The 23,762-nt window shown below is 40.3% G+C and overlaps 1 protein-coding gene across 2 annotated transcripts in view; it reads right to left on the bottom strand.

The window, feature by feature from the left end:
- LOC132760893 (amine sulfotransferase-like) overlaps positions 1-22,755 on the bottom strand; it is a 36,112-nt gene extending 13,357 nt beyond the window's left edge. The window contains exons 1-7 of one of the 2 annotated variants that reach the window (XM_067466985.1): positions 22,550-22,755; positions 21,850-21,992; positions 19,973-20,181; positions 16,882-17,008; positions 13,773-13,867; positions 11,732-11,912; positions 8,345-9,273 (exon numbers count right to left, since the gene is read on the bottom strand). In XM_067466985.1, coding sequence (XP_067323086.1) covers positions 9,149-9,273; positions 11,732-11,912; positions 13,773-13,867; positions 16,882-17,008; positions 19,973-20,181; positions 21,850-21,992; positions 22,550-22,647 — 978 coding nt within the window. In that variant the 5' untranslated portion in view covers positions 22,648-22,755 and the 3' untranslated portion in view covers positions 8,345-9,148. Of the gene's footprint in view, positions 1-1,380; positions 1,524-8,344; positions 9,274-11,731; positions 11,913-13,772; positions 13,868-16,881; positions 17,009-19,972; positions 20,182-21,849; positions 21,993-22,549 lie in introns of those variants that run through there. The other variant, XM_067466984.1, reaches the window with a different exon arrangement.
- Positions 22,756-23,762: the final 1,007 nt, after the last annotated feature.

Genomic DNA, 23,762 nt, shown 5'->3' with positions numbered 1-23,762 from the left:
CCCCCTGCCTTTCTCCCTGTAAGGGGCCCAAGGTGATAAATGCTGAGGTAGAAGTTGGTTTTGTTTGCTTTTTTATTATGTTTATTTATATCCCACTTTTTCTCTCCATATGGAAACTCAAAGCGGCTCACAACTAAAATCCCACTTAAAATATACATATATAAAAATAGCAGATGATTTCCTGCGTGGGATGGGGCCAAAGATAAGTCAGGTGACGCGTGGTGTGGGGCGACAGGTTTTCCACATACGCCACCAGGACTCCACGGATTTGCCACAATGTGTGATGAATACATATGTTAATGTGATGAAGTCTATAGTCACTTCCCAAAAATGGTGATATGGTATAATGGATGACTCTGAAATGAAACTTTTTCAAAAAGAAAATATTACAAATTTCGGATAAGAGATTATAAACACATCACTGTCTCTGATTTCAAAATCCCACAATGAATCAATGTAGTATTTTGTTTTATCTTCTCAATGCACAACTTTGACCTGAGTCTGTCCTTCCTCAGCTTGTCTTTCTATGACCCATTCTGTTCTTTTTCTGCTTCTTTACATTTTTATCTCAATTTTTTAAAAAAGCATTACTTCCTTTTTTAAAATGTGTGCCATTCAGTCGATTGAAGACATAGCGGAGCACTAGTGGTCTTGTTCGAGAGGCGGGAGTATAAAGTTTTGTCCTGACACAGTTCAGTTGCCATCATGTGTTGGAACAGCGAGCAGTGTGCTTTTGCCATTGAGGCCTACTTTTCGAGCGGATTTGGAGTGGCCGCCTCGCTCTCCAGATTCGGCCTCTTGTGATTTTTTTCTATGGGGTTTTTTGAAATCCTGTGTTTATGTGAACCGTCCAAGGACACTAGAAGATTTGAAGACCAACATCCAGGATGAAATTGCCAACATAACGCCTGCTATGCTGGCAAGAGTCATGAAAAATGCCAGAAATCGGTTTACTCAGTAAATGGAGAATGGGGGACGTCACCTACCTAATTTGATCTTCAAAACTACATAAAACAAAACTTTAGGTATGTGCCTACATTATAAAAAAAATTCTGATTCATATAATGGGTTTTATTAAGTTTTGAAAAAAAGAAGTTATGCTGCCTCACCTGTATATTTGCTTTGTTCAGTCATAGGCCCTTTCCAAGAAATGGAGGGGACAACATAAAGATACCAAGAAAGTATGTTAATTGATATACATTTGCTCCATCTCCTGCCCCAACACCCCTTTTTCCTGAATATCCTCTTCTATTCTCAAAACATTGATTAATGAATTAACCAGCTAGAAATCTCTTGCTATACAGCTGTGGCTTGTGGCATAGAATAATGGATTTCTATGTAACAGAACATTTTTTCCAAGGTAAATATTACAAATCTTACCTGATTTCAGATAAGAGACTATAAACACATCACTGTCTCTGATTTCAAAATCCCGCAATGAATCAATGTATTCTGGGGTAGTCACACTTTGAATAAAATAGGATCCTTTGTGTTTGAACACATATTTCTCTGATGGCTCCATTCTTAGTGCACAAAAAATACAAAACATAAAAACAGTTCTCTTGATTGAATAGCATTAGAAACAATGAAGAATATATGGAGGAATTGATTCATCTGTTTTAAACATTAGTGATATCCAGTTAGTGTTCCCTATTTGTGCTCACATCTGGATCTGGTGACTTAATGATGGAGCAGAGGGCACAGAAACACCAACTGGCATCGATGCCTGGCTGCAGTGCTACCTCTGAAAGGCTTTGATAAACTCCATAGAAGCAAGTGCTGGAAGACTAAAAGCCACAAGTATTAAAACTATACTAACTGAGCTCCTCTACCTCCAACCCAGAAAAATCTCAGAGGCTATTCTTTTGCTGCTTGGAATTCAAAAATATACTTGACTCAGTATATAGCAGGGGGAAATATGGCCAAATCTATTGATTCTAAAATTACAAGTCTAATGGACCTTTCTGTTAAGTCTTTCTAGTCTGGCTTGCTTTTCTTTTGCTTTTTCTAAAGAGTTTCCCTTTGGTTTTCACATTCTGACCTTTTAAAGAAACTTCTTAATTCAGAATATAACATAGGAAAATACTTACTTGTATGAAGAGAAAAACCTTGTCCTGGCTACAAGCTTAACTTGCTGGTTGGAACTGAACTGAACTCCAGAAAGAGAAGCCTAATATTTTTAAATCATCTGTCCAATGGCGCTGTCTGGTGGCACAATGGTATAATGGCACTTTTGTGGTCTCTCTCTCTCTGCTTCATAATGAACTGGATCAGGAATGATTTCTCTCTCCCTGCTTCAGAAGGAATTGAGTACTTTGAATTTGGACTGGTGCTTCCCCTCATTCTCTCTCTCTCTCTCTCTCTCTCTCTCTCTCTCTCTCTATGGAATTTTTTGGACTATTTGAAATATCTGATCAGCTTGTCTGAAATACTATTGGATGATTATTTTCAATTTTATGTAATTTTAAAAATGCATTTACAGAATTAGATTTTCAAAATTAATATACCATGGATCACTGTTCTCAGATTTTGATTTGGTAAAAGTTTGCCCTTGACATTAAGTCGAGTCGTATCCTCTCTATTTCTAAACCAGAGAGCTGGCATTGCCTGTAGACACCTGTGGCCAGCATGACTGCATGGAGTGCTTCCACTGCATGGAGATTTTAATGGCTTAATCTTAAAAGAGAACACATTATTGTTCTTTACCAAATCATTGTTCTTTATGTACACCAAACTGAAATCTTTGGCTTGGTTCTCTTTCTATGTTTGGAAATGAATTAAATTAATATATTTACTAAGAATATTCACAATGCCAACTGCTTTGCTTCTCCTTTCACTGTGATCTAGTCTCTGCAGAGACATTTCCTGTATCATTTCACTTCACACACCACAAGAAACATTCATGAACTTTTTTCTACCATTTAATAATTCAAGCTTGAGGAGCTTCATCTTTTTCCTATATTAACATTTCCTGAGATAAGTTCATTTTCAATTCAGGTTGAACATCTTAGTAGAAAAATACATTCATATCAAATATCGTTTTTAATTTTCTTAGAAGGATTCAAAGTGTAACAACCCTTTCAGTTTTTTATTCATTCTCACCATTGTGAAATTTTAACTCTGGAGACACAGTATAATACAGTGAAACCTCAACTTAAGAACACTTTGAGTTAAGAGCTGTCACTTGGCTTGGTTTGACGTACGAGCACCATTTTGACTAAAGAGCTAGCACCAGAGGGAGCGCTAGCACGAGAGTATAGGTCTTTAGGACTTCATGGGAGCAGCCTCCATGCCTCATGCCTCGTGCTCTTGTCCCATTTGGGAAATTGTTGTCCGCTTTGCTCTTGCTTGTTTTGAGGTACCTTGGGTTAGTTGATTTTGTGTGGTGTTTATTCCTGGTATGTTTGGCTTCATGAAGAGAGAGAAGAAGAGAGTTTAAGAGAGGGAGGGAGGCTGGAATGAGTACAGAATGAAGAAAATGATGCTTCTGCCTCCTCACTTTGTGTTTCCTTATCATGACTTTGTGCATTTACCATTTTAGAGTTGAGCTTTCTTTTTTCATTGTTCCATGTAATGTGCAGGTTTTGCATTGCTGTTACACTGGCCAACACAGATTTTATTGCCTCAAATGTGCTTCCTTGCCACAACTTTGTGCTTCTACCATTTCAAAAATTATCTTTTTTTATTGTTCTATGTGGGTGTGCATTTATATATTGTTTGTTATTTGAAAAATACATTTTGTTATTTTAAAACCATAACAAAAATTGAGGCTGGAATAGATTAATAGCATTTTAATGGGAAAACTTGCTTTGAGATAAGAGCAATTTGAGTTAAGAGCTCAGCCACAGAACGAATTAAACTCTTAATTCAAGGTATCACTGTATGTGATTAACAGTTCAGAATACATATAACATGAATGCTATGTAAAATACTGGGATACTTGATCATCGTTTTCCTTGACCCATGGCTGTTTTGGATTGTTGGCCTGCCGCTATCATATGAGACGCCTGTCACCACGTCTCTATATCCACTCCCGGAAGGGCTAGTGCTAACCATCTCGCCTGTCATCGCGTCTTCCATCTCCAGTCCTGAAAGGACTAGTGTTGACCATCTCACCAGTTGAGCTTGTTTGCCATCTGACTGTTCATTTCCATTCCAATTAAGACTGAAGATTAAGAACTGAAGTATAACTGCACTTTAAAATACTGAATTGTGCTGCTAACCTGCCCAACTTCAACACTTTAATCCACTGCCTTACAGTGAAGTGTATCTGTACTGCTAACTTGCCAACTTCTGCACTTTAATTCACCGAGTTAACTTTGAAGCAAATATTGATGTGAATTTGTGCTGCTAACCTGCCAACTTCAGCACTTTAATTTACTGACTCAACAACTGGCACTTGAATACCAACCCCTCCATGTCACACCTTATTTGATACTTTAATTGTCTATCAACTTGTGACGTCCCTCTGCACTTTAATAGCTATATCTTCTAGCACTTTACACCTGCTGGCACTTTACGAATTTCTAGCGATACTATATTGAATATATTACCCATGCTGCTCCCCATCGCCTGGTATCTGCTAAGTGTATTGTTATCGAATTGGGAAAGTGATAAGGGGGGGAGCGGATTTGAGAAGTTTGGTTATAACAGAGCAGGGGGAGGAAATGAATGGAGGGGTGGATTACGGCAAGTGGACATATACCAACAAATTACACAACTAAGTGTGAATTATGGGTTGAGAGTATAACAGTGGAGTGTGACATGGAGGAGGGAGGGCGTCCTGACAGCCGAGGGGCCCCTATAGAAACCATAGTGGGGAGGGGGAGATGCAGGAAAGGGAGACCATTAATTCGGCCTAGGGAATCTGGTAATTTAGTAACCATAAATCGGTCTCCTGACATGGTAAGTCGGTGTACCCAGGATGCGCGGTCCTTCCGGATTGAAGGTGGTGCTGTTGAATGCCAGATCTGTCAACGGGAAAACAACTTTCATCCAAGACTTAATCCTGGATTAGCAGGCAGATCTGGCGTGCATTACGGAGACCTGGTTGGACGAAGCAGGAGGTGTAAATTTGACCCAGCTCTGCCCACCAGGGTTCTCCGTGCAGCACCAACCAAGATCTGGAGGGCGGGGAGGCGGGGTTGCAGTGGTCTATAGAAATACTATCCCTCTGACCAGGGGCCTCATCCCGCAGTCAACCAATTTTGAATGTGTCCATCTGAGAGTGGGTGACCGGGACAGAATAGGGATTCTGTTAGTGTACTCCCCACCTCGCTGCACTACAGTCTCCCTACCTGAGCTAGCAGGGGTGGTCTCAAGCTTGGCATTGGAGTCCCAACGGCTTCTTGTGCTGGGGGACTTCAGTGTACACGCCGAGGCTACCCTAGTAGGAGCGGCTCAGGACTTCACGTCATCCATGGCAACCATGGGGAGATGACTAGGGTATCTGGCCCCACTCACAGTGCTGGACATACGTTGGATTTGGCTTTCTGTCAGGGATGGGAGCCTGGTGGCGGTGTTGAGGAGTTGACCATCTCGCCGTTGCCATGGACCGACCACTACCTGGTCAGATTTAGACTTACTGCACCTCCCAACCTCCGCAGAGGTGGGGGACCCATTAAGTTGGTCCGCCCTAGGAGGCTTATGGATCCAGATGGATTTCTGATGGCTCTTGGGGAGTTTCCCGCTGCCTCAGTAGGTGATCCTGTTGATGCCCTGGTCACTCTCTGGAATGGGGAGATGACTAGGGCAATAGACACAATTGCTCCAGAACGTCCCCTCTCAAGTAGCCGAGCTAAACCAGCTCCTTGGTTCAACGAGGAGTTGGCAGCGATGAAGCGAAGGAAGAGGGAACTAGAGAGCGTGTGGCGTTCGGAGCCGAGCGAGCCAAATCGAGCACGGTTTGTGTCCTTTTTAAGGGCATATGCCGCGGCAATAAAGTCTGCAAAGAAATTTTTCTTTGCGGACACTATTGCGTCTGCAAAGAACCGTCCGGCTGAGCTGTTTCGAGTTGTCAGAGGCCTGTTAAACCCCACCACTCAGGATGGAAGCCCTGACAACCCAATAACTCGCTGTGAAGCTTTTGCTCAGTTCTTCGCAGACAAAGCCGCTTTGATCCGCTCCGGTCTGGATACCATATTAACGGCAGTCTCTGAGGATGTAGCTGAAACATCTGCTTGCCCGGTTTTGATGGATTCATTTCAATTGGTGAAACTCGAGGATGTGGACAAGATACTTGGAGGAATGAGGCCTACCACATGCATCCTAGACCCCTGCCCTTCCTGTCTTTTGAAGGAAGCCAGAGGGGGATTGGCCGAATGGGTAACGGTGATGGTTAATGCCTCCCTTCGGGAAGGCAATATTCCAGCGAGCTTAAAACAAGCTATAATGAAACCGCTGTTGAAAAAAACCATCACTGGACCCCACTCAATTCGACAACTATCGGCCAGTTTCCAATCTTCCCTTCTTGGGCAAAGTCCTGGAACGTGTGGTGGCTTCACAACTCCAGGTATTCTTGGAAGACACGGATTATCTGGATTCGGCGCAGTCTGGCTTTAGGCCGGGACATGGAACTGAAAAAGTCTTGGTCGCCTTAGTAGATGATCTTCGCCGGGAACTAGACAGGGGGAGTGTGTCCCTGTTGGTTCTGCTGGACCTCTCAGCGGCCTTCGATACCGTCGACCACGGTATCCTTTTTGGACGCCTCGCGGGAATGGGCCTTGGAGGCACTGTTTTGCTGTGGCTCCAGTCCTTCCTAGAGGGTCGTTCTCAGAAGGTTTTATTGGGAGATACCTGTTCTGCCCCACAACCATTGTCTTCTTGTGGGGTTCCTCAGGGTTCAATATTGTCTCCCATGTTGTTTAACATCTACATGAAGCCGCTGGGAGAGATCATCCGGAGTTTCGGGGTACGATGTCATCTGTACGTGGATGATGTCCAACTCTGTCACTCCTTTCCACCTGCTTCTAAGGAGGCTGTTCAGGTCCTGAACCAGTGCTTGGCCGCTGTAACGGTCTGGATGAGGGCGAACAAATTGAAATTGAATCCAGGCAAGACAGAGGTCCTCCTGGTCAGTTGTAAGGCTGAACAGGGCATAGGGTTACAGCCTGTGTTTGATGGGGTTACACTCCCCCTGAAAACGCAGGTTCGCAGTCTGGGTGTGATCTTGGACTCATTGCTGAGCCTGGAACCCCAGGTTTCAGCGGTGACCAGGAGAGCATTCGCACAGCTAAAACTTGTGCGCCAGCTGCGCCCGTACCTTGGGAAGTCTGACTTGGCCACGGTGGTCCACGCTCTGGTTACATCCCATTTAGACTACTGCAATGCTCTCTATGTGGGGTTGCCTCTGAAGACTGCTCAGAAGCTTCAAATGGTCCAACGATCGGCAGCCAGGATGCTAACAGGAGCGGCACTCAGGGAGCACACAACTCCTCTGTTGTGCCAGCTCCACTGGCTGCCAATTTGCTACCGGACACAATTCAAAGTGCTGGCTTTAGCCTTTAAAGCCCTAAACGGCTCTGGCCCGACCTACCTGTCCAAACGCATCTCCTCCTATGAACCAGTTAGGACGTTAAGATCGTCAGGGGAGGCCCTGCTCTCGGTCCTGCCGGCTTCACAAGCATGCCTGGCGGGGACGAGAGACAGGGCCTTCTCAGTGGTGGCCCCTCAGCTGTGGAACGCCCTCCCTACAGACATCAGATCGGCCCCCTCTTTATTGGAATTCCGGAAGAGTGTGAAGACCTGGTTTTTCGAACAGGCTTTCAACTAAGCAGTGCAATTGATTGATTATTGGAATGGAATAATGGACAATGAGTTCGGATGCTGATTTTATTGATGAGACGTGATGAATTGTTATAGTGCTGTACTGTTGTATTGATATTTTGGTGTTAATTAATTGATACTACTGTTTTAATTGATTAATGATTTTGTATTGTGTTGTTGAAACTGGTTGTTAACCGCTCTGAGTTGCCTGAGGGCTGAGAAGAGCGGTATACAAATGAAGCAAATAAATAAATAAATAATAAAATGGGTATGTCTCTTAAGACCAAACTGCACAATGCATCACCTGCATGAGTGTTTCTAAAGCCCCCTTTTTGAATCAGGTTTGCAAACCATGTGAATTTTTCAATGAGATCCTTTCTACATTTGTGCCAAAAATTCACTTGCAAAAACTTACCTTGATATCAGAAATACAATATCTAAGGATATCAAGAGAATAAGTTTAGGAAGAAAGTGAGATGCCAATGTAATAATAAGATAAAATATTATATTATTTTAGAATAAAATAATAAAATAAAATAACCAAATATTTAATCTTTTGAGATATTTTATTTAAGCTGCTACAGTGATATAAACAGACAATTCTAACAATTATCTTTGTAAATACTTTTCTTTTCAGGTCGGCATTGCCTCATAGATTAGTGTTGGTGAATAAATTTCATTTTGACATAAATTTCACTTTGACATAGTATCCCTTGAAATTTACATTTTTCAAACAATATAGAATCTATAATGAAATTAATCTGTTTTTCTTTGTAATTCTCTTGTAGTGCACTGAACATTATACCAAATATAACATTTAAATTTAATCAATTCCGGCTTACTTTGAGATTGCCTCCTCATTTGTGATTAGTAATCGCCCTAAATCCCTTCGGGGAGAGAGGGTGGGTTATATATAAAGTTGTCGTCTTCCTCTTCTTCCTCTTCTCCTTCCTCCTCCTCCTCCTCCTCCTCTTCATTATTATTATTATTATTATTATTATTATTATTATTATTCCCTTATTTCACCTTTTACATAGAATCCAATTCTATTCACATCTTGTAAACAATAAACAATCCTTAGTGTGGTTATCAATTCATAGTTTGCAATTTTCTGAACATTGCAATACAATTCTCTGATTAAAAGAAGAAATAAATAATAAATTGTGCATATCAAGGAATACCAAATGTGGGACACAGATTTCCCTCACCCCAATTCTAAATCCACACCTAGCCTCAGTAAGGCAAATCAAGGCATTCTGAGAAATGTGCACCAAAATGTCCTGACCCCCACAATTTTCCAAATTGATTTTGAAACACGGTGGCACAATTATGGAACCAAATTAAAAGCAGACAACGGAAATGAGGAAGGCTCATTCATTTTGAGTCATAATTCATCATTGATATCCCAGCAGAACTTGAAGGGCAGCTTTTCCATCCGTTCCTTGAAAACACTGTCAAACCTTTCATTCTGTGCCACCGTCATTGTGTTTTTCCAGTCTCCAATAGTACCTGGTGCAGAATTCAGAAAGAAAGGGAGAGATAGTCTTCATTATCTGGTGAAAGGAATGGTGGAGGTAAAATCATCATCCTTATTATGGAGGATGATTAGTGTACCACTATCTTACAAGTGACTCATGTCCCATGTCTTTTGTTGCCTCAGTTAGAAAGGCTACAAACTTTAAAACAAAATCTTGCTACCAGTATTAAAAAAAACCTCTAAAATCAGGACAGTAAATAAATAACAACACTAAAAAAACAGGGAAATTCCATACAGTAAACAATCAGGGCCAGCTAACACTTCACAATAAAGGATTCCTCCAGACAGGAAGCTTCCCGACAGTCCGGTTAGAGCATGCTTACTCACCCGGCATAAGCGCCGAACCGGTTTGGGTTCTCCCGAAAAGGCTTATGGAGCCTGACAGGTTCCTGAATGCTCTGAGGGTTCTGGAGCGTATTAGTGGCTCAATCAAACAGTAAGCGAATTTATGGAAATAGCTTTTCAGACCTATTTTGCATTCAAGATCACGCTGCTCCGCCGGGACCTCCCTGCCACAATTGACACAGTGAGTGAACTTGAGAATCCGTGGCCACTCGCTGGGCCCACACTCGACTGGTTTATTCTGCTGGATGTAGAGGCTGTTGATGGGACCATGACTACAGTTCGATCAACCACTTGCCCTCTCGACCCGTGTCTCTCTTGGCTAGTTAAATCTTGCTTGGAGGGACTACATGGTCCTTTGTTGAACATAATAAATGGCTCCCTTGATCAAGGAGTTTTTCCAGAGGCTCTGAAAGAGGCCATGGGATCTCCGCTTCTGAAGAAACCAGACTTAGATCACTCGGTTCCCTCCAATTATCACCTGGTTTCGACTCTTCTGTTTCTGGGAAAGGTGATTGAGAGGGCGGTAGCGGAGCAACTGCAGCAGTTCCTACAAGACACAGCCAGATTAGATCCCTTCCAGTCTGGTTTTCATAAGGGGCATGGGATGGAAACTGTGCTGGTCTCCGTTACAGATCAGCTTCGTTGCCAGATGGATCAAGGAGGATCAGCACTGCTTGTGTTACAGGACCTTACAGGAGCATTTGATACGGTTGATCACAACCTTTTGATTCACCGCCTAGCCATGGCTGGAATTAGGGGGATGGCCCTTAAATGGCTGTCCTCTTTCCTCCAAAAATGGGGTCAACATGTGGAGTGAGAAGGGTAGGTCTCTAAGAGGGCCCCTCTTAAATGTGGGGTCCCTCAGGGGGCTATCCTTTCCCCTCTACTGTTTAACATCTATATGTGGCCACTTGCCCAGCTGGTGCGAGGCTTTGGGCTTGAGTGCTATCAGTATGCTGATGACATTCAACTCATTCTGAGGATGGAAGGCCGACCAGACTCCATGCCTGATAATTTCCATCAATGCCTTGAGGCCGTTACTGGATGGTTGTGTGCCAGCAGGTTGAGGGTGAATCCAGCGAAGACGGAGATCCTTTGGCTGGGTCGCCCGGACGGAGGGGTGATCCGCTTGCCCGCCCTGGATGGCGTGATATTATGCCTGTCATCTTTGGTAAAGAGTCTGGGAGTCCTTTTAGACCCTATGCTGACGATGGAGGCCCAGGCCTCCGCTGTGAGCAGAGCTGCATTTTCCCATCTGCGTCAGGCTAGGTGACTGGTTCCCTATCTGTCCAGGGGCGACTTGTCCACGGTGATCCAGACTATGGTCATCTCAAGATTGGACTATTGTAATGCCCTCTACATAGGCCTGCCTTTATCGGTGATCCGGAAACTTAAACTAGTGCAAAATGTTGCTGCCCGGCTTCTCGCAGGGGTCTCAGCGAAGTGTCATATCACTCCAATCCTGCAGCAATCCTTGCCAATTGAGTATCAGATTACCTTCAAAGTGCTGATTCTTACCTTCAAGGCCTTATATGGCTTGGGGCCAGAATACCCGAGGGACCGCCTCATTCCCTACAAACCCCAGAGATCACTCCGTTCAGGCAACTAGAATTTACTTGAAGTTCCCTCTTTCACCTGATGTCTACTAGGCATAGAGCATTTACGATGGTGGCTCCTTACCTGTGGAATGCCTTGCCAGCGGGGACACAAGCTCTCCAAGATTTACTATCATTTCGTAGAGCTTGTAAAACTTATTTATTTAGGCTGGCATTTGAACCTTGCTGATCGATTTTTTCCTTGATTTTAATGTTATGTAATACATGTGTATATTGTGAACCGCTCCAAGCCTTCAGGGAGTGGTGGTATATAAAATTGATTAATAAATAAATAAAATAAAATAAATAAACATTATGTTTTGATGCTTAATTTATAAAATCATAACGTAATTTGACATTTAATAGGCTTTTCCTTAATCCCTCCTTATTATCCAACATTTTTGCTTATCCAATGTTCTGTTGGTCTGTTAATGTTGGATAAGTGAGACTCTCTTGTACTTCTCTTGGCTACTATCAGTTACAGATTTACCTTTGCGGAAGAAATGTCCTTTGCTGTGATCTAACACATCAGAAGGTAGGTTCTCAGTATTTGTTCTAGGATCCACTCTCATTCTGTCAAACGAAGCCTTAGCCATAATATCATCCACCAGCTCTTCATTCAAATTCTTTCCTAGGAAATTGCAAATTTTCAGAATGGCGCTTCTCAGATCCTGAAATAGGACATGGCTTAGTTATAACACCTTGCAGAAGTGAAGATCTCCAGGGTCATATCTACACTTACCAGTGAGGTTGGTGTGTGTGCAGATCAGCCCTACAGTGGCTAAATGCGACATGGGGCTGATCTGGTTTACCCCAAGTCAAAACAGGTGGGCAAGGTCCCGTCCCCCCCCCCAACCAAAAGAAAGTAGGTAGGCAAGCAGACTCAATGCAGTGTCCTGCTTTAGCAATCAATATACTTATTTCTGGTATTTCTACCCCATCTCTTCTCTACCCCCGAAAGGGGGACCCAGGACGGAATGATTTGATGCTGAATATGACAATAACAATAATACAACAATTAAAAGAATAAATAAGCATTAATTAAAACAATAAAAACACTAAATACAGTATCATCAGCTGTTTCGTCATTTCAGTCAAATTCCAACCATTTTAATGTTATGTGTTACATGTGTATATTGTGAACCGCTCCAAGTGGTTCACAATATACACATGTAATACATAACATTAGCAATAATAAGTGCTAATTATATCTGCTGTCCAAAAGCCTGGGATGGTCTTAAATTACGAAGTGGGACGTAGAGAGCAATGTGTTCAGACAAGTAAGCTGGGCCAGAAAGGCTCCAGGGCTGACTAATTTCATAGATCTGACAAGTTAGTAGGAATTGTTTAGTAACAAATATTCAGTATGGAACCTACTTTGTGAGAGGTTAGAAAGGAATTTTAGAGCTCTCCTTCAACATCCCCACTTTTCTTTAAACAACAGATATAAATCCAACCATCATTGCAAGGGTTGGCTCAAAAAGCCTGACTTGGCCACAGTGGTCCACACCTTAGTTACATCTGGAATGGACTACTGCAATACACTCTACGTGGGGCTGCTTTTGAAGATGGTTCGGAAACTGCAGTTAGTGCAAAGGTTGGCAGCCGGATTATTAACTGGGGCTAGCTAGAGGGAGCATACCACGCTCCTATTAAAGCAGCTCCACTGGCTGATGACAACTTTCCGGGCCCAATTCAAAGTGCAGGTTATTACCTATAAAACCCTATAGGTCCAGCCTACCTTCAAAACTGCATCTCCTTCTATGAACCGGCATGGGCCCTAAGATCTGCCAATGAGGCCCTTCTCTCAGTCCTGCCTCCATCTCAAGTGTGGCTGGTGGAGATGAGAGAGGGGGCCTTTTCGCTGATGCCCCACCCCCCTTTGGAATGCTCTCCCTAAAAAGATTAGGGCAGCCCCCACTCTTCAGGTTTTTTGGAAACACCTGAAAGCATGGATTTTCACACAAGCCTTTAACCATGTTTATAGATTATGATCACTATGCTCAAGGACTTAGTGAGTGGTCACTTCTGCACTTTATGAGGATTAATATTGCATATAACTACTATTTTTAGCTTGCTGGGTTTTTTTTGTATCTTTTACATGGATAGGGGTTTTATTATTGTTTGTGTGTAATTGGGTTAATTTTATTGTTGTTAATTTTACCTTTTGTATTTTGTTGTATTTGTATTTTGTTGGACTATTGAGTGCTTTCTGTGAGTGGCCCTGACGGTGGCGGGATACAAAAAAAATGTATTTTTCCCCCCATCATATCCCAAAGCATGTGCTTTTCTATGGGATTCTTTGATTTGTGAAGGAAATCTAATTTTAATTTGTAATTCTGAACACTCATAAACACCATCGCTTGCTATTTCTGGGTCTTTCCCTGCTGACTCTGCAGAACATTGAAGATACCACTGAAACAGGAAAGGCCTGCTAAAGAACGTATACATGTTTGCTTGTTCCCAAATTTTCTCTGACAAAGTCTGGTTGGTTTTCTTGGAAAATAAGGAAAATTGTGTCGGGAGTTTACCTTCTTCATTTCTTCATAAACAAGAAACAGAATATTGAAGTTGTCCTTCTGAGCATACCAGCCTTCTATGTGGTCTAACCATAAATCACCCACTACTTGTAGAAGAAAGAATAAATGTTAGTGCAGTTTTAAAAGGCATTTGGCATAATTGGCCAATTTTAAATTTGAGCTTTGATCTCAGTCATCAACTGTGACCCCATGTTCAAGATACTACCTAAACATTGGGAAGAAATTTCTGATGGCAAGAGCTGTTTGGCAGTGGAATATCCTGCTTTTTATTAAAGTGAGCTGGTGTCTCCTTCTCTGGAGATTTTTTAACATAGGCAGCATGGCCATCTGTCGGGAGTGCTTTGATTTCATGTTCCTGCTCGTTGATTTCATGTTCATGTTCTTCTTTGGACTGGATGGTATAAAGATGCCACCAATTTGTAACGAAGCCACCAATTTGTAAAAGTTTGTAAAGGAGCTACCACTTTGTAACCATTTATTAAATTGATAGCATAACTAATAGCTTGTAAAGTTGATTTGGTCTTTCTTCAATGTGTAGCGTGACTTAACTTGGAAAGGATTTGTAACAGAGATCTGGCTTTAGAAGAAACTGTAGCAAGTTTATTGAAATGTAGAAGAAGCTTGATGGTTTCAATGTTTCTTAACTCTTAGAGGCACATATGTTACATTTATAACATTCCATAAACAACTCTTAGGAGGACTATTCCTTCCAGTAAACAGGTTTTAAACTTATTTTTCTTCAAACAGTGTTTCTTTCTTTAACCAATTACTTCAGATACAAGCTTATTCTTTCTTTGTGATATTTCTGTTGCAATAAAGATTCTCCCTGGGTTTCTCACTACAGTAGAATCAGCCTTTCCCTGTAGTTTTTAAACTACAGACTACCTTCCTAGTTCTCACTACTACAGAACCAGCCACTCCTGCAATTCACAGACTGCAGACTGACCGTTTTAAAATGGCTGCCCTGCCAAGTGGCAGTTGGCTCCACCCCTTTTCCATAGCAACCCAGCTCAAAGTGAGCTGAGCTGCCTACCATCCCCTCCCCAGTTATGCAACTTTAAATACTTACCCTTTCAAGCATCTATCTATAATTATACATAACTTCAGGTTAAAATTCACACTTCACCACAGATGGCCCTTGAGTTCTATAAAAAAATGTGTTTGCCATGAGTCCCCCTTGCATTACACACTGATTTTTATGTAAGAATTGCTCTTTTATGGAGATATTTTAGAATTGTTTTCCTTTCTTATAAAAAAACAGGGTGAAAGATGACAATGTGTCTGCATGTATCACACAACAATCTTGCTGACCACATTCTTGTACCTGGTACAGCTTTTGTGCCACACATAAGGACAGTTCATTACAGCAATCATAATGTATGGCATCAGTTATCACTTTGGTTGAGCCATCCTTATGAAGAAGCTGCTGAAATTGGTAAAAAGGTAGAATCCGGTAAAAGGTGTCAAGTGTGGGGCTATCCCACTTATATTTTAGGAATACACCTGTCAGGTTACTTAATGTATATTCTAAGTTGGCTTCATGTATAAGTTGAGAGCAGGTTTTGGGATCAAAATTATGGATTTTGGTATGACCCATGGATAAGTAAAGGGTGATTTCACAGAGAGGGCAAATCTCCAATGCCATCTCAGGTAAACAGACCCACCTCCTGTCATTTCGCCACCCAGGCTTTCAAAGGAATCAGAAGCAGCACCTTTTTGGAGAGAGTAGATGGTGTCTATGCTTTGGTCTACCCAGATTTTTAGGATTGATCTTTTAACACACACATATGGTTTCTGCATGTACCTGAGTGTGCACAGTAATTGTTTTTCTTGATCTTTGTTAATGTAGATAATAGGCATGGATAGAGCCTCATCGGATTACTCGTTACTTATAATAATTTCATTAAAGTTGCCTTTTTGAAGCAATTTCGAAGCATTCAAAAAACCCAGAAGTCCCTTTGCCCTTCTGAAGCTTTTTCCGCCATTTTTGTTATGACTCAGGGAGTGAACCAGAAATGATTCAGTGTATTTTCAGCCCTCTAGCATGCTGGTAGCCTGTGAGGCTCCTTGCCTCCCCTCCAAGCCAATCAGGGGAGAAATTTTGGGGAGGGGAGGGGTTTCAGCACTGGCAGCCATTGCTATATATAAAGGGGAGCACATGGTTCAGAGGCTCATTCTGAGCTGGAAAGGGAAGGGAAAGTGGAGAAGGGGAAAGGGAAAGAGAAAGACAAAGGAAAGGAAGGTTGTGTTGAAGGGAGGTTGGAAGAAGAGCAAGCAAGCAAGCAGAAAGGAAGAAGGGGTGGGAGAATGGCTGTTGCCAGCCTGCCTTGCCGTTTGTGTGTTGTTGATGTTGGGGTTTGGGACAGGTAGGGGGCACCGCGAGGGTAGTGTGTGGGTGAGTGGCATGGGTGGAACGAGCAACACGGAGGAACCAAAGCACTCACCTCAACATTTTAAAAAGCCAATGTTGTAGCTGGTCTCTCTGTCCTCAGTGTCTTTGAGTTTGTATTGCGCATTGCCTCAAAAGAACTAGAACTCCCATCAATTCAAGCCACTCTTTGAACACAAACTCTCCTTCCCAAAGGAGTGAAATCAGCTTCAAAGGCTGTTTTTTTTCTTTGTTTGCTGTGAGTTGCCTAAGAAGACACTAGAAATCCCATACTTTCCTGCCTATACTTCCCTAACTGGAGAAATCAGTTCAAAACGCCCCAAAAACTCTCAGGGCTGTTTTTTTCTTTGTTTTCTGCAACTTGCCTAAGAAGACACTAAAAATCCCATACTTTCATGTCTGTGCTGTTTTTCGCATGTTGTGTAATCGCATCCACCATCAACAAATCTATTCGGAAATTTAGGAAAGTTCAAAAAAATTTCGAAAGAATTCAGAATTCAATTGCAAATCGAACCACCAGCGCCCCCTACATTTGAAACAAGTTTTGAACCATTTTTTTAATCAACCAAACCTAGTAGGTAAGGATGTATGTTTGCTATGTGATGAAAGAGACATTATTTGTCTCTTTCACATTTCAATCTTTGGTCAAATGGGGAGTGGGATGATATAGGGGTAAAAACAACCATTTAATAAATATGTATTAATGCTTACTTTTACCAGCCAGAAACCTTTCCATGAACATGTTGAAGTCTTCTATTTCTTCAAGGTGGACAGAAACTTTGGAGAAATGATAGTAGGACACCAAAACATCCTTTGGGTTTCTCATCACATAAATAACCTGCATAAAAATGATATTAACACTTTCTAGTGAGATAGAATTTCTGCTCAAATGAACGATATGCCTATCCATGGGACTTTCCCTCAAATCCAGTTCTTCTCATCCGATTTTCTGGTTTCATACTAATTGGTGCTGTTTTTATGTTAATAAATTTTAAATCTAACTATCTAATTTACAGTGAAAGTAATACACAATCAAAAATGAAGAAACAGAAGGAGGAAAAGAAAAGAAAAGAAAAGAAGAAAAAGAAGAAAAGTATAACTTATGCACAGTAGAGCTTTGACACCTCATATTCCTCATTGCAATGAACAGGAAAGTAAAAAAAGAAGTCTAACTTTACGGATCTGACTAAATAATTCCACTAAAATGACTAATAACCATATCATCAGATTATTACATAATGACATTTCTCATTGCATAGACTATAATATAATGTAATTAATTATATTATAGTCTATGCAGAGACTCTGATATAATTTAATTAATTAATTCAATGAATTGCCAAATTTCAGAGTAATGAATCCCAGAAATAAAACAGGTAACAATAATGCTACTAGCAATTATGATGCCCCATTTCTGCAAATCTTGTCCCTACATGTTTTATTTAAAATTCAATTTATATGCTAACGAAGCCAGGTGCTTTAAAAGCCAATGTTAGCATGTCATATGTTATCAGTTTGGTTTGTAGGATTTTGTCATAACTGTCAGGCAAAACCTGCGAATAGCTCACAATCCCACAACCTTACCATAACCTGATTTCTGCAATGAGTTTATCCCTATTTTGTTATTCCTCTCTCACTCTCTCTCCCTTTCCTTTGCTATTTCTGAAATTATGGTTATTCAATATTGTAGATATATATTTTCTTTGTTCTTATTAAGTGCTGAAACTACGAAATCATTGTAAAAAGGAATAAATAATAGGCTTGGGCGGTTTTGTTCGTTAATTTCGTAATTCGTTATTAATTCGTATTTAAATTAGCTTACGATCCAATATTGAGCCAAGCAGGAATTGTGTGAGGAGTAATAAAGATTCGAAACAATTTTTTCAATTTATTTCAAATCTATTTCGTAATTATTTTGTAATTATTTCAAAATTATTTCGTAATTATTTCGTAATTATTTTCGCATGTCTGGTGCAAGTTTTATAGTTGTTGTTTGTTTTATCACACCAACAGTCAACAACAGAGGGACAGGGAAGCTTCAGAAGTTCCTCCTGTCCCATTTGGAGGTTTTTTTAACATATTGCGCAATCTCATCCCCCATTAACGAATCGATTCGTAATTTTACGAAATTTCATAAATTTCAAAAAATTTTAAAGGAAAATTTTGAAATTATTTAAAAAAAAACGAAACGTAAGGGCCCCCTAAAAACAAATCGAGTTTAGAACCAAATTTTTCCATGGTTACCCAGGCCTAATAAATAAATAAATTCAGTAAGATCAGTGCAGGAAGTTAGTGTTATGAGTACAATTGCAGAACCATGGATTGGAAAACTGGAGTAATTGAGTGAATGAAAAAAGGTGTAATACCAAAGGTGCTCATCCCAGTAGGTATCCACTATGTATAATAGCACAACTGCTGTGGAATAGCAACTTTGTGTGAAAATGTCCATAGACTAACACAATAATAATTATTATAATTATCATAATAAAACTTTATTTATACCCCTCCACCATCTTCCCGAAGGGACCCGGCACGGCTACCATGAGGCCAAGTCAAATAATTAAAATAAAGCAAAGTAACAGATGATAACATCAAATAAAATGCTTAACAATAACATAGTAATGCAAAAAATGACAATAACATTATTGAAACAAAGTATAAAATGCTAAAAGAGTTAAACAAGGGCGGGCTGGGGCAAATGCAAAGGGTAACAATTGTTAAACCCGTGGGTAAGATTGATAGATAAGATGCTGTGTCTAGTGGGAGGCTCGGGTGGGATAACCAATGAGGTTAATCTACACTGAGGGATGAGATGAAGACAAGACATATAGAACTGGTTTCTCAAAAGGAGTTACCTTGTTGTAGCTATAGCTAATGAATTAAAAAAAAACATTCTTTCATTGTTCTTTTACTGCTGTCCCCTTATGGCCAAGAAAGAGCTTAACCTCTAGCTTCACTGAATCTACCTTGATACCATCTTTATCACCAAGAAAAGTAAACACCCTAACTCGCCGTCGGCTGCAAGATTATTTACCATCCTCACCCAATGAAGCAACCAGTGAGCTTTGGAAATTTCAAAGGTAATCTAATGTCTTCACCTGCTCTGAGTCTCTTATGAGGCTGAAATTTGTATTTGCAATTTTTGTCTCAGAACAGGTAAAATCAGTCCACACTGCACTCCTCTACTACTCCACACATACCTCTTCTGGGGGTGTGAGGAAACAAGCCCAAATGCTCCTGCACACGAAGAAAGCTTTCTACTTTAAAACCCATATGAGGGAAAAACTGAAAACTTTCCCTTTGGTTGTTGGCTCTGGGTAGACAATATTGCAGTTAAAGCATTTCTAGCATAGCACAAATGAGAGAGCCCAGCAAACAACACAGATCATGTGGTGATGTCATCTATTGTCAAAGTAGCTCGCCATAACATAACAGCATATAACTGAAATTTTAGTTCATCTTTTACATCAACACTTTTAAATTGTTTTTGACTTATGACAACTTTATGATGATCCTATCACTGTGCTGTTGAGAAGAGCTTTGTCTTTACCTTCCTCTGAAGCTGAAGGAGAGTGACTTTCCCAAGATCCTGGCTGAGCAGGGGTTCAAACTCTGGTCTCAAGAGCAATAGACTAAAGCTTAAACCACTGTGCCTCACTGGCTTTCACAAACCTTCAAATGGCTCCTAGAAATGTTATGGTCAAAATTTACCCTCTGCAGGCGCTCTACTTCTGGTAAATTCAGTGCAGTTAGCAAGTCATGACATTTAAGTAAACATAACAATAGAAGTAGTACATTCTACCTTGGTTCTCCCATTACTTAGACCCTTTGGCACAAATTGGGAGTTCATGTGGGTTGTAAAGAGACGAGGTGATGGACAATTGGCATAATCAATTTTGCGGACCTTATATTCCAGGAATGGAGCTCTGTCCAAGAGGTCCATGCTTTCAGTTCCATTTCGATGACCTTCATGATAGATCATGCTCAAAATATGCTGTGTCCAAATGGTGCCTATGTAAATAAGAACAACCTGATTCATTCCAGGGCATCCAGTTACCTTTTATTTTCAAGGTTCAGATTGCAATGCTTGAGACAAAAAGGAAGTGTCCGAAGCAAAGGCAACATTGGCTGAATCAGATCAGAGCAACAGAGGATAAGATACAGAAGATTCAGGATGATACTTTCAAGCACTAATTGAGTATCAATATTCATAGAATTATAGAGTTGGAAGAGAATACAAGGGCCTTCCAACCCAACCCCCTGCCTTTCTCCCAGTAAAGGGCCCAAAGTGATAAATGCTGAGGTAGAAGATGGTTTTGTTTGTTTTTTATGTTTATTTCTATCCCATTTTTTCTCTCCATATGGAAACTTAAAGCAGCTCACAACTAAAAGCATTCCATTACAACTTAAAATATACAGATATAAAAACAGCAACTTAAAATATACTGATATTAAGCAACATAAATATTAAAAGAATCGAGGTTAAAAACATAAAAGCATATAAAATCACATCACAAAAACACGGTAGCCCTTGATGGTCTGTAATGCTTGAGGAGACAAAAAAAGAAGTGTCCGACGCAAAGGCAATATTGGCTGAATCAGATCAGAAGATACGGAAGATTCAGGATGTTACTTTCAAGCACTAATTGAGTATCAATATTCATAGAATCATAGAGTTGGAAGAGAGTACAAGGGCCATCCAACCCAACCCCCTGCCTTTCTCCCTGTAAGGGGCCCAAGGTGATAAATGCTGACATAGAAGATGGTTTGTTTGTTTATTATGTTGATTTATATCCTTTTTTTTCTCTCCATATGGAAACTCAAAGTGGCTTACAATTAAAAGCATTTTAATACCACTTAAAATATACAGATCTAAAAACGACAGATGATTTCCCCTGTGGGATGGGGCCAAAGTAAGTCGGGTGACGCGGGGTGTAGGACGACAAGACTCCACAGATTTGCCACAATGTGTGGCGAATACATATGTTAATGTGATGAAGTCTATAGTCATTTTCCAAAAATGGTGATATGGTATAATGGGTGCCTATGCAATGAAACTTTTCCCCCACATAAAATATTACAAATCTTACCTGATTTTGGATAAGAGATTATAAACACATCACAGTCTCTGATTTCGAAATTTATTTATTTATTTACAGTTTTTATATTCCACCCTTCTCAACCCAAACAGTCGGGCGCTCAATCCCAACTTGGGCTTCAAACTTGCCACCTTTCTTTTGGCAGTGATTTATTGCAGCTGATTAACCAGTTTTGTTATCAACACAAATCCCACAATGAATAAAAGTACTATTTTGCTTTATCTTCTCAATGCACAACTTTGACCTGAGTCTGTCCTTCTTCGCTTTGTCTTTCTATGTTCTTTTTCTGCTTCTTTACATTTTGATCTCAAAGTGTATTTTCTTTGTTCAGTCATAGGCACTTTCCAAAAATGGAGGGAACAACATGAAGATACCAAGAAAGTATGTTAATTCACATATGTTTGCTCCATCTCCTGCCCCAACATCCCTTTGTTCTGAATATCCTCTTCCACTCTCAAAATGTTGATTCAAGAATTAGCCAGCTAGAAATCTCTTGCTGTACAGCTGTGACTTGTGGCATAGAATAATGGATTCCTATGTAACAGAACATTTTTTCAAAGATAAATATTACAAATCTTACCTGATTTCATATAAGAGGCTATAAACACATCACTGTCTCTGATTTTAAAATCCCGCAATGAATCAATGTATTCTGGGGTAGTCAGACTTTGAACAAAATAGGATCCTTTGTGTTTGAACACATATTTTTCTGATGGCTCCATTCTTAGTGCATAAAAATACAAAACATAAAAACAGTTCTGATTGAATAGCATGAGAAACAATGAAGAATATATGGAGGAATTGATTCATCCGTTTTAAACATTAGTGAAATCCAGTTAGTCTTCCCTATTTGTGCTCACATCTGGATCTGGTGACTTAATGATGGAGCAGAGGGCACAGAAACACCAACTGGCATCGATGCCTGGCTGCAGTGCTACCTCTGAAAGGCTTCGCTAAACTCCATAGAAGCGACTGCTGGAAGATCAAAACTATTAAAACTATATTAACTGAACTTCCCTACCTCCAACCCAGAAAAATCTCAGAAGCTATTATTTTGCTGCTTGGAATTCGAAAATATACTTGCCTAAGTAGCAGGGGGAAAATATGGCCAAATCAATTGATTCTAAAATTACAAGCCTAATGGATCTTTCTTTCTTTCTATCTTTCTTTCAAGTCTGGCTTGTTCTTTTGCTTTTTCTAAAGAGTTTCCCTTTGGTTTTCACATTCTGACCTTTTAAAGAAACTTGTTAATTAAGAATATAACATAGGAAAGCACTTACTTGTATGAAGAGAAAAACTTTGTCTTGGCTACAGGCTTATCTTGCTGGTTGGAACTGGACCGAGCTCCAAAAAGAGAAGCCTGTGATTTTAAAATCATCTTGTGAATGGCGCTACCTGGTGGCGTAATGCCATAATGGCCCTTGTTTTGAAATGTGCTCTCTCTCCCTGCTTCCTAATGAGCTGGACCAGGAATGACTTCTCTCTCCCTGCTTCAGAAGGATATGTGTGTGTGTGTGTGTATCTTGGAATTTTTAATATTAATTCTTTGGACTATTTGAAATATCTGAGCAGCTTGTCTGAAATACTATCGGATGATTTCAATTTTATGTAATTTTAAAAATGCATTTACGGAATTAGATTTTTAAAAATCGAAATCCCATGGATCACTGCTCTCCTTAGATTTGGATTGCTTAATCTTAAAAGAAAACACAAAATTGGTCTTTACCAAATCATTGTTTTTTTACCTACAACACCCTGAAATCTTTGCGTTGAAGGTTTTATTTCTACATTTGGAAATGAATTAAATTAATACATTTACTCAGTATATTCACAATACCAACTGCTTTTTGCTGCTGCTTCAATTGTGATCTAGTCTCTGTATTTTCTGTATCATTTCATTTCACACACTATAAGAAACACATTAATAAACTTTTATGCTACCATTTAATAATTCAAGCTTGTGGTGCTTCATCTTTTTACTGTATTAACTTTATGTAAGTTTTCAAATTTCAGTTCAGGTTGAACATCTTAGTAGAAAAATACATTCATATCAAATGCTACTTTTAATTTCATTAGATGGATTCAAAGTGTAACAACTTTTTTACATTTTTAATTAGTTCTTATCATTGTGAAATTTTAACTGTGGAGACACAGTACGGTACAGTGGAACCTCGACTTAAGAACGTTTCAGTTAAGAGCTGTCACTTGGCCTGGTTTCTCTTTGACATACAAGTAGCATTTTGACTAAAGAGCTAGTGCCAGAGCACTATTCCTAGAGTACAGGGCTTCAAGGAAGCAGCCTCTGTGCCTCATGTTCTTGTCCACTTTGGGAGATTGCCATTAGCTTTGCTTTTGTCTGTTAGTTGATTTTGTGTGTTTTTTATTCCTGGTATGTTTGGCTTCATGAAGGAGAGGGAGAGTGATCAAGGGAGGGAGGGAGGCTGGAATGAGTACAGTATAAAGAAAATGATGCTTCTGCCTCTTCACTTTGCG

This window comes from Anolis sagrei, chromosome 1, assembly GCF_037176765.1.
Source record: "Anolis sagrei isolate rAnoSag1 chromosome 1, rAnoSag1.mat, whole genome shotgun sequence".
In the NCBI taxonomy this organism is placed as follows: Eukaryota; Metazoa; Chordata; class Lepidosauria; order Squamata; family Dactyloidae; genus Anolis; species Anolis sagrei.
Note: the sequence above shows the minus strand (reverse complement) of the source record. Positions and strands in the feature narration are given on the sequence as shown.